General features: G+C 34.4%; 1 protein-coding gene across 5 annotated transcripts in view; it reads right to left on the bottom strand.

Annotated features, from left to right (window-relative positions):
• Positions 1 to 16,028, bottom strand: part of ASCC3 (activating signal cointegrator 1 complex subunit 3) — a 338,200-nt gene that overhangs the window by 72,105 nt on the left and 250,067 nt on the right. For all 5 annotated transcript variants that reach the window (XM_086316372.1, XM_086316373.1, XM_086316374.1 and 2 more), the window contains 6 exons: positions 15,459 to 15,596; positions 15,229 to 15,349; positions 13,740 to 13,872; positions 7,399 to 7,524; positions 1,586 to 1,697; positions 1,264 to 1,398 (listed from right to left, as the gene is read on the bottom strand). In XM_086316372.1, the coding sequence (XP_086172498.1) occupies positions 1,264 to 1,398; positions 1,586 to 1,697; positions 7,399 to 7,524; positions 13,740 to 13,872; positions 15,229 to 15,349; positions 15,459 to 15,596 (765 nt within the window). The remainder of the gene's footprint in view (positions 1 to 1,263; positions 1,399 to 1,585; positions 1,698 to 7,398; positions 7,525 to 13,739; positions 13,873 to 15,228; positions 15,350 to 15,458; positions 15,597 to 16,028) is intronic.

Here is a 16,028-nt window from a genome sequence, read left to right as displayed (position 1 = left end):
AATTCTTAATTAAAAAATATTCTTATCTCAGAAATGAGTTAATTTGACAAAATATAATTTTTTGATAGCTGTCTTGTATACTTAATCCTCCTCTCATTTCTATAGAGCAAACAATAGGAAACTGATTTATACAGGATCCATCCACCCATCCATCAATTCGTTAACAAATATTTTCTGACTCATTACATTGTATGTGGCCCTATAACACACACAAAAGCTATACACTAGTTTCTCAAAGGGAAAACACTGAAAAATTGGAAAATTGTGAGGATACTGATGCCTATTGAGAATGATAAAGCAATAGGAAAGGTAGGAAAAAAGCTAATAATAAGTGAACTACAGCAGACTCAGTGACTTTATAAGAGAAGGCCCTTAAAGACATTATAGTCCAAGGGGTCTTAATTTTTTTTAAAAGTACCAACATATCTGAGGGGTAAAATACAATATTTGCTGCTGCTGTTCAATCACTAAGTTCTGTCCAACTCTTTGTGGCCGCATGACCTGCAACATGCCAGGTTTCCCTATCCTTCACTATCTCCTGGATCCCAACTAATATGCCAACAAAGTTTTATGGTAAATTATTATACATAAAGTCAACAAAGAAAAAAAATAATACATATATAATATGCAGGAAAGAAGTGAAGAAGATACCGCTAATAGTAATTTTAACTTCAATATTAAATTTAGTTCACAGCTTCCTGGCAAAAAAACCAAAATAAGCAGAGTATAATTTTTTACCATGTGATAAAGCTGACTGTATATTTTTTTCTTGGAAGGGGGGATGGGAGGAGTTAACTTTTCTGGCAATAATTCTAAGAGAACTTAATCAAGTGGCTCCTTATGTTAAAAAACTTCAGCAATACCATGGATTCCATAGAATTCCTCAAAAAAGCAATAAGAAAAGCTTTCAACTATAATTCACAAAGCTTATTACACTGAAGGATAGGGTAATCACCTGGCTGCTGAGGACAGCCCAGTTTATAACTATTATCCCGGCTTAAATATTAATAGTGCCAGATTCCATTCTCAGGCTGACTCAAGTTTGGATGATAAATTACGTGGTCATCTTATCCACGGGGAATCTGGCCCAGTTATATTGCTTTGTAGTGATCTTTGACAGAGCAACGAACTTCATACAGTTTCTGCCAAATTTCAAGAGGAACTAGAAGGCAACAGTTTAAGACTCAAATTAAAAGAGAAGGTATAACACATACAAAATATAATCCCTTTATATTAAAAACAATGCAATAATATGAAACTCACACTTAGAATTGAAAGCAATTCTTCAGTCCCACATTCAGGTTTTAAACGCTCCTTGAACATTTTAACTGTTTGGTGCTTCAAATAGTAATAAGAGGCAATGCGGCCATATGTCAGAGGCTCAATGCTCCGATTATCCTATTTCAGAAGAAAGATAAAGTAATGTAAATAGAAAGCACAATAAATATGTTCATAATGTTAATAATTCATACTGCCCGTTGCTATCGCAACATTTCATTACAGTTTTTGACTATGGTTAGCAAAAGCCCTATTGTTAGAAAGTTGGGCAATCTTTTCAATTGGAATGTATATGACCCACTCGTACCTCTCCAATTTCAATACAATAGGAATGTTCCAATTCAACCAGAGACTTCTCAACCAAATTGGACAGAAACTTGTTCACAGAATCATGGCTCACATCACTCAAATTGTAGTAGCTAGAAAACAAGCAAGGTCATTATTTGCTTCAAAATATTTCCTATTAAAACTGTCACTTCAATTTCACTTTGTTCTTTCTGGAATTAAAAAAAAATCCATTTATAGCAAATCAAAGAAATAAAGCAACTGCAATTGTCATTTCTACCTTACAGATCAAAATCCTCATACTTGAGTTTATTGATACTGATAGAATGGTAATACATTCAAAATATAAAGGATAAGCAGATAAAATTCAGCAACACATTAAAAAGACACTAATTTTCCAGCATTAAAACTATTTCAGTTTATGCATCTACAGCAAACTAAATCTATGTACTAGATTCAGTAGCAGCAAGAAGCTTATTACATATAAACATATAATACCCTTTTATATGTAAAACTCATCCGGAGTAACATTAAAAAACTCAAATAACTATTGATTTGGATAGTAGATAAGTTCTTTTAGGAAATTTAGTCAACTGTTGTTCCCTTAAGGAATATTCTAAAGATTAGAAGGAACATCTTCAGGCTAACAAAAAAGCATTCTAACTATGCTTACCTATACAGAAAACATACAAGTTCAGCTCTATATACCTTCTACATAAAAACTTAAGGACATGCAATTCACCTTAATGCTCTTCCCTGTAACTCCAAGAGGTTTTTGGCAAATCCCTAAGATTACTAGGAATCTATGCCTGGGAAAAGATCCAAGAGGTGAGGGACCATCCCCACAGTCATGGCAGACCGCTAATTCCTGCTGGGTGAATCCTGTTCCCTAGTCAACGTGGAGAATTACATGCCCTACCTCCATCCAAATCAAGGATACAAGCCTCAGAGAACAGACTGTCAATACTGAAACCCCAGCAAGAAGGTTTAACATCTGTACAGGACTAGGAAGGGGTCGCACAGAGTCGGACATGACTGAAGCGACTTAGCAGCAGAAGCAGCAGGAAGGGGGTAGTCAGAACCTGGGGAAGAAAGTGTTAACAATCTCAAATGGGAGAGGCCTTAAGGCCTGCCAAGTATGGTGATTTTCTTTCTTCCAAGGGAAATAGTTGGGGTCAATACTATAAAAATTTATTTAAAAACACAAAAAGCAGGATTTAAATCATGGCAGGATATATTTTCATTAGAATAAGAGAAGTTAGCCCAAATGTTTAGGTACCCTCAAATTTGAGAGTTTCCATTGAGTATGGATTAATAATAGGTTATTTATTTAAATCATAGTTAAATGCTAAGGATTTTCTTATAAAAGAGAAATAGTTTAAATTTTAGTCTGTAGAGAAATTATTGCCTTTCCTGGAAAAGTTCTTTTCATAATCCCAAATGAAGCAATATTTTTCAATAAACAGATAAACACCAGCTAGATCAGTGCTGTTAATTTAACCAAAATGTAACCAGCCATATGTGAAGGTGAAAAACCAGCATTAGAAACTATTAGAAAATACTTCCTTTATTCTGAATTATGACTGAGAAGCATATAGTTAGAATAATTTATACTGCATTAGAGGTAAAAATAAAAATTCTGGACATTCAAGGTTCCATAAAAGAGACAGATCCCCAAAGCTGTTTCAAATTATTAACAATATTTTTTCTCTTTTATATTTTTCCCAACAAATGAAATTTATCAGCCAGACTTTGTGCAATGCAAGCGCTGACTTTATATTTCACATTCTTTTGGCTTGCTAAGCCTATAAATTTTCCAATACTTTTGTCAGCTGTCTGGACTAATACAACATTGATAAAGTTATATCTAACTGGACGAAAACTAGTGAAAATGTGTCCAGGACACTGAATAAGTAGTACTATTTGCAGAACACAAATCAAGCTATTCTTTATGCAACTAAAATTACAGAAAGAAGACATTGTGAAAATAATATTACCATGAAAAATGAAAAGTCGTGATTCCATTTCATCTATAAGTTTATTAGGCTATTAGAAAACAAAAAAAATCTCATGGTTGCTGCTACAGATAATCACAGACATTCCCATATAAATACAACTGGAATGTCAACTTTACCATATTATGCTTTAATGAATTTTAATTTTAATTAATTTTTAATGAATTTGGTATACTTAAAAATAATACTTAAAACTATTAATGATAAAAACATCTCTAAAAATGATAGATTCTTTTTAAATTATTTATTTTATTCACTATTTTATGTATTTATAAGACATATTGTGATGGGCTAAAATCTCATCTGAAGTTTGTTTATTCAAATCTATTGGAAAATAGTTTAAACTACTTTGTGGCATTTATTCAGATAAAGTAGAGTCAGGATAAACATGTTTTAAACATTTACAATGAGTTGCAAAAAAAAATTCAAGTAAAATCATGACTCTGAGACTCCAACAAATTATCTAATGACTACAGTAAAATATTATTAATAATCTAACTTGCTAAAAACTAACAGCATTTTTGGAGCAGAATAACTTAAAAAGCTTCCATTGATAAATTTCTTAATATAGCTGTTCTTTTCCAATGTGCTCATCAACATTATTGACCTGCATAAGAGTAGAAATGAAAAACTCTATTTAAGTAATTGAACTGACATTCAATACATTCAGTATTGAAACTTTTGTCCTTACTACATCTGGGGGGTTATCAAGAATTTTCAAAATCCCTAAAATTGTTTTCTTCAGATATTCTGGCACATGTAAGTGATTAACTTTATTTTTTAAAAGTGACAACTTTAGAAACACAGTACTAGTTTAAATATTACATTGTTGAATATAATAGTAAAAACTTTTCTCCTATGTAGCCAACACAAATAGTAAAATGCATCTAGTTTTGCTAGTGATGACTTCACGGATCTATATCAAGTATTATTACTCTTTGTTAATATTTTTATTGAGAGTCTAAGGTTATATAAAAATTTTCATATCCATTTTTTAGATCCCATAAAATTTTGAGAGTATATTCTGACACTTTTTGGTGAATAAATGATGGAGTTTATATTTACATAACCTTCATTAGTAGCATTATACGGTCTTTGCTTTTAACACGTGAACGTTCAGTAACCATGCAATTCCTAGCCTAAATAATTATAAGCATTTAGCTTGAAAATTACATATTAATTTTAATAATCACTTTACTAGCTTGAAAAAGCATGCAACTGCTAAGTAAAAAGGTTTGTTTTCATGTTGCACTTGCCACAGTAGAAAATTTATAATTTATTGGTTATTAAAGCAGAAATATTATACAACTGTTTAATTATGGATAAAGGATACAATGTAGTTTCATGCTCACTGCATTGAATCATCAAGTCATTATCTTCTCTCTGCTATAAACAGACAGCCTACCTTTTTTGTCAGCATGGTATTTCATTTATTTCACAGAGAAACCCAGTTTCACAATAATTGACTTGTCAGAGGCTGTAATTTACGAGGCTGAGCTCTGTAAGATTTCTCTATATTGGACTCAACCTGCACACAAGCAGGGTTGAATATTTACAATGCTGTTAACAGGTGCTGAGTTGTTTAATGATTCTAATAGCCAGAAGCGTACTGAGAAAGCCAGCGGGATCACAATTACAGGCTGTTTGAACACAACAATTACTAGTCCCCTGAGAGGTGTGAAAGTCAAAGGCAGTTTGATACTGACAGCATCCAGCACATGGGCTAGACAGGCTACTTCTATTAGCAGTCCACTGGGAAAAAGTTTAAACAAACCTCTCCCTATCATAAAATTTTACAAAGTTGATTACATTTAAAGGATCAAAAAGTAAAACAAGCTTAAAAAAATTAACTTTAAAAGATCTTATCAAAAGATAAACAAGAATACCTCACACGAAACCTTGTTATCTTTTCCAACCTTAAAAAGAATGAAAGTTTACCAGCTGAAAAAGAGAGATTTTATTGTAATGTAAAACATAGATAAAGTCACACCAAACAGTTTGGATTTAATGTGAATAGTGGCAGTCATTTCCTGTTTGGTTTATGTAAACCTGGCCAGAGATCTCGCTGGGAAATTTTTCATCAGTATAGAAATGCTGCTGCTATAACTGTCAGTACTGGGAAGTCATTTGTTACAGCACCATGCTTTTTTATGTTCAGATTATGCAGCAGTAATAATGACACAAATAATGGAAGTGGTTACAGGGACAGCTGAAACTACCACAACATTTTTTCCCCCTAGAAATATTTAGAAGCTTTCTCAGGGGAAAACAGAGAGTAAAATTGAACATACAAATTGAATCCAGAACTCAATTTGAAATATATTATATTTCATGATGCACCAATACATGTGTTTATATATAAACAAACTAATTTATACATATATCTGTATCTACATATATATTTAATCTTATAAATATATATCTTTATATGTATTTACATATATTTGCATATATACACACATGCATATCAAAACATAAAAATATACAAAGACATACAGAGAACAACCCAGGAACTGAAATCTTTCTCAACATAAATTTTATTTTGGGTGGTGGTATGGTGTGGACACTTTACAGTAATATGAATAAATGAAGAGGGTTGGAGAATTGGGACATATTTATTTATCTATATGTGACTGTATTTCAGGAGTGGTGCTTGCTCTTTCAATTTTTAAGTAAACTTCAGTTTCTCCTTGTCACACATACATGCATGCACACAAGTGTGTATACAAGCCCCTCCCACCCAAAGAAAAGTCAAATCTCAGTTTATGGCACTGAATGACATGAAGTATGAAGTATATATTAAATACATAATACAAGCTCTTCATTTGAGACAATGATTTTAGCCTTCTTAAAACTTTTACTAGAACTAAAAGTAAGTGGAGAAAGTGTACCAATGTCCTGTGCCTTTCTTTGCTCTGGCTTTGTGGATAGGGGCTTTTAACACAGACAACAATAAAAAGATATTAGGGCCAATTAGAAAGAAAAGTGCAGAGCATGACTATAGCAGATAAGTAATATATGCAAATTGTTAACTTTATTTGGGCCCTTTCTCTTGATTTGAAATGTTAAAATTTTTTTTAGTGATATTTAAAAAATAAATCTGAGAATTTCTACCTTTCAACAGGGAAGTTCAAATTATAACATTTATGATTATAATTGGCCTTCTTTATGATATGAGAGATACTGTCAGTCCTCTGATCAAAAACCCGACAAAGGTTCTCATTTCACCCAGAATAGAAATCAAAGTTCTTACATGGGTGCCGAAGGCCTCATAAGACTAATAAGACCACTGACCACCCACCCACAATCCCTAACCTCATCTCCTACTACTCTCCACACCCCCCACTTATTCCACTTTAGCTATATCTTCTTCTTGCTGCACCTTCATCACACCAGACATGTCTGTCTTAGAACATCTCCTGTCCCCCTGGCCTGAAATGCTGTTCACTAGATATTTATGTGGTCAACCTTCTCACCTCTTTCAAGTCTTTGTTCAAATGCCACCACTTACCCTATGTCTACTAAGAAAACCATATCTACTTTCCATTTCCAAAACAATATATTTAATTTCTGACCAAGAAAGTGAGATTTGAGCAAAATTTTTAGATATGATTAATTCAGTTTTAGGCATGTTGAATTTGAAATGATGGTAGGAAGTCCATGTGGCAACATTCAGAAGGTTGGTGGAGAAATGAGACTATACTTAATGGAGAGCAGATGGAGTGAAATATTTTGGGTCTTCCACAGACAGGTGATATTTTAAATACAAAAAGGATCTTTAGAGAAGAACAACAAAGATAAATAATAGTCCTGTGCTTACCTGGGGTTCATGATAAGACGACGGAAAAAGTAAGTCCAGGTAATATAATCCATTGCATCTTGCTTAGATGTTATTGTACCACCAGCAATCTCTGCATTTAAATGGTCAGACAGCACTCCTAATAAACTACAGAGTGAATAAGACATGGGAAACATACATGAAAATTAAATGAAAAACACTTGAACACATAGTCAAGACTCAAATTTGATGTTCCAAGATATAGGACAAATGTGTTTCCTGTAATTTATATACTTTGTATATAATCTTGGCGAAATGAATTGCTAGGTGCAAATAAACACAGGCTGATAGGAAGGGAGCTAGTAACTTTTACAAGAAGAAGATGAGAGCCAACCTATGAGTAGACAAGAGACGACACACCTTGGAGAGCAGAATTTTCTTATAGGGCATTGGAGTAAGTACAGAATAATACTGAGGCAGATGGTAGAAGAGTTGGTAGGAAATAGGGGACAGTTATGTTGGAGCAAGGATATTCCCTTCATTAATTCAGTGAATATTAAGTTCAGTCATATAAGATAAATGTACTAGGTGGTGTGGAATATAGCGATGATCAGATGCACTAAAATATTGGCACAACAAAATGGTCATTTCAGTTTCTTATATAAAATACAAAAAAGGGAAGTAATGTCCAATAAAGGATAAAAACATGTAAATTATGATACATGGAACAATATGTAGTATTAAAAACAGCTTCCACAAGGATGTTTTTAAGGATATGAGGAAAAGGTCATAATAAACTGAATGAAAAAAAGTTGCCTTATTCCTCTCCAGTCATCAGTGGCAGAGTGTATATCTGTATAGCTAATTTGGAGGGCAATTTGGCAATGTCTATGTGAATAATCACTATGATCCAGCAATTTTACTTTTTCATTATCACCTGTTAGGGAAACATTCAAAAGTTAGGATAGGGAAGCAAAACCCTTCACTGCAGCAATATATATAAGAGAGAAAACTAGAAACTCTGAATGCCCATTAATAGAGAAGTTAATATATAACTTCTCTATATATATTTTGTAGAAGATAAAATATTACATCCAATGTGCACATTTAAATTTTTAATCCATTTTTTACTGAAGTATATATAGAAAAAAATTACATAAACTATATACATACAACTCAAGTAATATTCACAATGTGAACACATCTGTGTAACCAATGCCAAGATCAAGCATTCCTACTGCCCCGGGGGTCCTCTTTTTGTGTTTTTTAGTCACTCCTCTTGCTCAAAGACCTACAAGACCTTTTAGAACACACACCCAAAAAAGATGTCCTTTTCATTATAGGGGACTGGAATGCAAAAGTAGGAAGTCAAGAAACACCTGGAGTAACAGGCAAATTTGGCCTTGGAATACGGAATGAAGCAGGGCAAAGCCTAATGGAGTTTTGCCAAGAAAATGCACTGGTCATAGCAAACACCCTCTTCCAACAACACAAGAGAAGACTCTGTACATGGACATCACCAGATGGTCAACACCAAAATCAGACTGATTATATTCTTTGCAGCCAAAGATGGAGAAACTCTATACAGTCAGCAAAAACAAGACCGGGAGCTGACTGTGGCTCAGATCATGAACTCCTTATTGCCAAATTCAGACTGAAATTGAAGAAAGTAGGGAAAACCACTAGACCATTCAGGTATGACCTAATTCAAATCCCATATGATTACTCAGTGGAAGTGAGAAATAGATTTAAGGGCCTAGATCTGATAGATAGAGTGCCTGATGAACTATGGACTGAGGTTCGTAGCATTGTACAGGAGACAGGGATCAAGACCATCCCCGTGGAAAAGAAATGCAAAAAAGCAAAATGGCTGTCTGGGGAGGCCTTACAAATAGCTGTGAAAAGAAGAGAAGCAAAAAGCAAAGGAGAAAAGGAAAGATACAAGCATCTGAATGCAGAGTTCCAAAGAATAGCAAGAAGAGATAAAGCCTTCCTCAGTGATCAATGCAAAGAAATAGAGGAAAACAACAGAATGGGAAAGAGTAGAGATCTCTTCAAGAAAATTAGAGATACCAAGGGAACATTTCATGCAAAGATGGGCTCGATAAAGGACAGAAATGGTATGGACCTAACAGAAGCAGAAGATATTAAGAAGAGATGGCAAGAATACACAGAAGAACTGTACAAAAAAGATCTTCACGACGCAGATAATCACAATGGTGTGATCACTGACCTAGAGCCAGACATCCTGGAATGTGAAGTCAAGTGGGCCTTAGAAAGCATCACTACGAACAAAGCTAGGGGAGGTGATGGAATTCCAGTTGAGCTATTTCAAATCCTGAAAGATGATGCTGTGAAAGTGCTACACTCAATATGCCAGAAAATTTGGAAAACTCAGCAGTGGCCACAGGGCTGGAAAAGGTCAGTTTTCATTGCAATCCCAAAGAAAGACAATGCCAAAGAATGCTCAAACTACCGCACAATTGCACTCATCTCACATGCTAGTAAAGTAATCCTCAAAATTCTCCAAGCCAGGCTTTAGCAATATGTGAACCGTGAACTTCCAGATGTTCAAGCTGGTTTTAGAAAAGGCAGAAGAACCAGAGATCAAATTCCCAACATCTGCTGGATCATGAAAAAAGCAAGAGAGTTCCAGACAAACATCTATTTCTGCTTTATTGACTATGCCAAAGCCTTTGACTGTGTGGATCACAATAAATTGTGGAAAATTCTGAAAGAGATGGGAATACCAGACCACCTGATCTGCCTCTTGAGAAATTTGTATGCAGGTCAGGAAGCAACAGTTAGAACTGAACATGGAACAACAGACTGGTTCCAAATAGGAAAAGGAGTACATAAAGGCTGTATATTGTCACCCCGCTTATTTAACAGATGCAGAGTACATCATGAGAAATGCTGGACTGGAAGAAACACAAGCTGGAATCAAGATTGCCGGGAGAAATATCAATCACCTCAGATATGCAGATGACACCACCCTTATGGCAGAAAGCGAAGAGGAACTAAAAAGCCTCTTGATGAAAGTGAAAGAGGAGAGTGAAAAAGTTGGCTTAAAGCTCAACATTTAGAAAACGAAGATCATGGCATCCGGTCTCATCACTTCATGGGAAATAGATGGGGAAACAGTGGAAACAGTGTCAGACTTTATTTTTTTGGGCTCCAAAATCACTGCAGATGGTGACTACAGCCATGAAATTAAAAGACGCTTACTCCTTGGAAGGAAAGTTATGACCAACCTAGAGAGAATATTCAAAAGCAGAGACATTACTTTGCCAACAAAGGTTCGTCTAGTCAAGGCTATGGTTTTTCCAGTGGTCATGTGTGGATGTGAGAGTTGGACTGTGAAGAAGGCTGAGCGCTGAAGAATTGATGCTTTTGAACTATGGTGTTGGAGAAGACTCTTGAGAGTCCCTTGGACTGCAAGGAGATCCAACCAGTCCATTCTGAAGGAGATCAGCCCTGGGATTTCTTTGGAAGGAATGATGCTAAAGCTGAAACTCCAGTACTTTGGCTACCTCATGTGAAGAGTTGAGTCATTGGAAAAGACTCTGATGCTGGGAGGGATTGGGGGCAGGAGGAGAAGGGGACGACAGAGGATGAGATGGCTGGATGGCATCACTAACTCGATGGACATGAGTCTGAGTGAACTCCGGGAGTTGGTGATGGACAGGGAGGCCTGGCCTGCTGCGATTCATGGGGTCGCAAAGAGTTGGACACGACTGAGCGACTGAACTGAACTGAACTTGCTCAAAAAGTATTTTCACTTTTCTTTTCTTTACCTTAATGTACTGGCTTAGGTCTCTAGCACAATGCTTAATTACTGGCAGTGGTGAAAGCAATATCCCTGTATAATTTTCTGTCTCTAAGAGAAAGCATTTAATATTGAACCCTTGATTATGGTATCTGAGGTAGATTTTTAGTAGATACTCTATCAGATTAAGAACATTTCCCTGTATATTTGTTGGCTAACAGTTCTTGATATGAATGGGTGTGGAATTTCATCAAACAGTTTTTAAAATATCTGAGATAATCATATAATTTTTCTCATGTTTTTCCTGCTAATACAGTGAATTATATTCATGTATTTTCAAGTAATAAGCCTTTGCACTTATATTGTAATTAGCTGTAATATGTTATCTTTCTATACATTACTAGATTTGATTTGAAGTTTTATATAGGATTTCTACATTTATATTCATGAGAGACACAGCTCTGTTACCTTCCCTTCTGCTAAATTTATCAGGTTTTGGTATTAAGGTTATTCTAATCTCATAAAGTAAGTTGGCCAATATTCCTATCTTTTCTACTATTATAGAGCAGAAAAGAGTTCATGTTCAATTTCTTCCTTAAATGCTGTAAAGAATTCACTAGTGAAATGTTTGGATCAGAAAATTTCTTTGTGGAATGATTTTAAATTTCAGATATAATTGCTTTGATAGACTATTTAAATTTTCTTTTTGTGTCAGTTTTAGTAAGCTTTTTAAAAAAAGAATTTCACCATTTGATATAAAATTTAAAAATCTGCATAAATTTTTTCATCATATTTTTATTTAAAATTTTTTTATATCTTTTGATTCCTGATATTATGTTGTTCCTTCTCTCTTTCTTCTTGACCAGACTAGAGGTTTATCAATATTATTGATAAACTTTTGGCTTTGCTGATACTTTTTTGTAATGTATGTTTGGTTTTAATTCATTAATTCTTTCTTATCTATCTTCTCCTTTGAGTTCAATTTGCTAATTTTTTTGCAAATTCTTGAGATGGATATTCAGATAATTCATTTTTCCTCTTTCTTTTAAAATATATATTTATGATCATAAATTTTCTCTTAGCACAGGATAAGCTATGTCCCACATATTAAATATTTTTATATTTTCCAAATTAAAAAAGTGAACATTAGTAGAAATTCTAACACAGTAAAAAAATCTCAATAACTGTTTACAGTATAAATGAGAAATGTGTTTTATCCTTTGCATTTAGAATATAGTAAATGAAGTTCAGTATATTAAGAAGACAGTGATAAAAAGTAGCAAGTGATATATGTTAAGAATGAAAATGTACAAATCTGACAGAGAAAAGATTATTTTTTGCTGAGAAATGAGCAAAGAGTTTGTCAAAGTTGTTGTTCAGTCGCTCAGTTATGTCTGACTCTTTGTGATCCCGTGTACTGCAACACACCAGACTGTCCTGTCCTTCACCATCTCCCAGAGCTTCATCAAACTAATGTCCATTGAGTTGGTGATGCCATCCAACCATTTGTCATCCTCTTCTCCTCCTGCCTTCAATCTTTCCCAGCATCAGGGTCTTTTGCAATGAGTTGGCTGTTCACATCATGTGGTGAAAGTACTGGAACTTCAGCTTCAGCATCAGTCCCTTCAGTGAATATTCAGGACTGATTTCCTTTAGGATTAACTGGTTTGATCTTCTTGCAGTCCAAGTGATTCCCAAGATTCTTCTCCAATGCCACAGTTCAAAAGCATTAATTTTTTGGCCTTCAGCCTTCTTTATGGCCTAACTCTCACATCCACACATGACTCCTGGAAAAACTATAGCTTTGACTAGATGGACCTTTGTCAGCAAAGTAATGTCTCTGCTTTTAATACGTAATTTAGGTTTGCCATAGCTTTTCTTCCAAGGAGCAAGCGTCTTTTAATTTCATGGCTGCAGTCACCATCTGCAGTGATTTTAGAGCCCAAGAAAATAAAGTCTGTCACTGTTTTCATTGTTTCCCCATCTATTTGCCATGAAGTGATAGGACTGGATGCCATGATCTTAATTTTTTGAATGTTGAGTTTTAAGACAGCTTTTCTACTCACCTCTTTCACTTTCATCAAGAGGCTCTTTAGTTCCTCTGCTTTCTGCCATCATTAAGATCTTTTTTTGAATAGCTCTTCTGTATATTCTTGCCACCTCTTCTCAATATCTTCTGATTCTGTTAGGTCCACACGGTTTCTGTCCTTTATCATGCCCATCTTTGCATGAAATGTTCCCTTGGTATCTCTAATTTACCTGAAGCGATCTCTAGTCTTTCCCATTCTATTATTTTCCTCTATTTCTTTGCATTGTCCATTTTGTCAAAGGGATGATAGCAAATAAGTGGTGGAGACCTCAGGTATGAACCTAAGTGTTCTGGCTCCAGAGTCAACATGACTGAACAAAGTACTTCACTGCTTCTTTTAAACAGCTTTGTTTTTCAGTGAAAATTATAATTTAATGTTGTCTTATTGTGATAAATCTATTGTTTCACTTCAAATAATTTTTCTGAACTACAAGTTTTACTGATTTTTACCTAATAAAATATAAGCACAATAACATCAACCTGCTAAGACATAATCCATTTAAATTAATTTACAGCAAAATTTACCTTGATTCTACTGGGAAAGGTTCATAAAGAAACTTTTTGTAAAAGTCTTTCTTTATGTCATGAACCAGAATTACAGCTTTGCCTTGGTCATCAAACTGAGGCCTCCCAGCACGCCCCATCATCTGGAGTACATCTATAAAAAAGAGGACAAGAGTTATTTTGTAATGTGGCATGTAGCACAAAAAATATTGACAGATTATGGCATGCTTCCACAATACCAGAAAATAAGAAAGAGTATTTTAAGACAAGGGATGCTCTCTTATGCCTACTATAGAGTTCTCTAATAATATAATAACCAATTCACTAAGACAGAAAACTGAGTCCTCAGAAGAGCCTTGCGGTGTATGTAAAAGTAAGAAAGATCAAAGGTTCCTTTAGTTAAATGTTTAACAAATGATATTTAAGAGTTATAACTACTATAATCAAATAAGAGAAAAATAAAACACATAGAAAAACCTCTTTAGCAGGGTAATTTGATTATTTTTACCTATGGTAATGGATCCATTTAGGCCTCATCCTCAACTCACCCACTGTATAAAATTTTTCTTTTATACTGCAGGAGTCTCTGATGTAAATTATTACTGAGAAATGATATAGGTCTTCTATACATTAACTGAGTTAAAATATCCATTTGGTATATCACCCTGTTCAAAACTTACTGAAAATATTCTATCAGGTTTTAAAATATGTTACTTGACTTATACGAATTATAGCAACAAGTGCTTTGGTTCTAGAAATCCTATGGAAACAATCATGTCTATTGAAGGAGATTTAAAATTAAACATAATATTTAATTATAATTTATGGGGGTTCCTTGGTGGCTCAGACGATAAAGAATCTGCCTACAATGCAGGAGACCCAGGTTTGATACCTGGGTCAGGAAGACCCCCAAAGAAGGGAATGGCTATCCATGCCAGCATTCTTGCCTGGAGAATTCCACGGAAAGAAGAGCTTGGTGGGCTACAGTCCATGGGGTAGCAAAGAGTTGGACAGGACTGAACAACACACACAGACACTGAAAGTCACTAATAGCTACTAGTAAAGTAAATGTCGCTCAGTCGTGTCCAACTCTTTGCGACCCCATGGACTGTAGCCTCCCAGGTTCCTCCGTCCATGGGATTTTACAGGCAAGAATACTGGAGTGGGTTGCCATTTCCTTCTCCAGGAGATCTTCCCAACTCAGGGATTGAACCCAGGTCTCCCACATTGTAGGCAGACGCTTTACCGTCTGAGCCACCGGCGAAGTTCCTAATCAGTACTAATCTCTTTTTAATTAAAAAAAAAAATTATTGTGCTTTTGACATTCATTAACAAATTAGATAAGTAAAAATAAAAATGGCTCAACACTTTGAGTTATATTTTTACTGGAAACAAAAATTTACAATTTGCTCATCATATGTGACCAATTCTCTAAACCTTAATTCATGCAAATTCAAATTCTTAAGACTAAAACAGAAATCTAATGTATTTGTAAATTTAAAAATATTACCTGTAATAGGAAAATCCACATATCGTCGTGTTTTTCCATCATAATATTCTGTTCCCTTAATAATTACTAAATGAGCTGGAAAGTTTACACCCCAGGCTAATGTACTTGTAGCAATAAGAACCTAAAAAATAAAAGATAATATCTTACATCTAACTAAAACACAACTTTCAAGTCACTTTTTTTTTTTTTCAAGTCACTTTTAAATGTCTGTTCATGGAAAAAAAAAATACCTGAATTTTACAATTTACAAATAGTTCCTCTACTGTTTTTCGGTCCCTTTCATGCAACCCAGCATGATGCATTCCTATTCCAAAAGCAAGTGTCAGCTTCAGGTTGGAATCCCTTATTGTTCCAATGATATTCTCCATCTGTGAATAAAAACACAATTACAAGTTGTAGGTGCACAAGCTTTACATTTTTCATAAGACTATATTTGGTTAATTTTGTTTTTTTAATTCTTATGGGCATAAAAATCTAGGCCGCATCTGCAGTAATGATTAAAGTTAAATTAGTTGAACAGAATATCTGCTTAGTGAGAATGTATAGCCTACATTAATTAAAATTTAAATGCTATCAATCCTATTTTTATGTATCAAGGAAAAAAAAATCTGTACTCATTACCCCTTGATGAGTCACAACTATTAAAAGGGATGCAATATTGCCTAAAGATGTTTCAGTGTCTGCTTGTCTTGTTACAGAAAAGACTTCTATTTTTTGGCTCAGTAATAAAAATTTAGGAAGGACAAAAAATTAATAGAAAAAATCAGTTATAATTTTACCAAAGAGTGAGCATTCATATT

The sequence above is a fragment of the Bos grunniens genome, chromosome 9 (genome assembly GCF_055505025.1).
Source record: "Bos grunniens cultivar Pamir isolate PY7600 chromosome 9, Bosgru_T2T1.0, whole genome shotgun sequence".
In the NCBI taxonomy this organism is placed as follows: Eukaryota; Metazoa; Chordata; class Mammalia; order Artiodactyla; family Bovidae; genus Bos; species Bos grunniens.
Note: the sequence above shows the minus strand (reverse complement) of the source record. Positions and strands in the feature narration are given on the sequence as shown.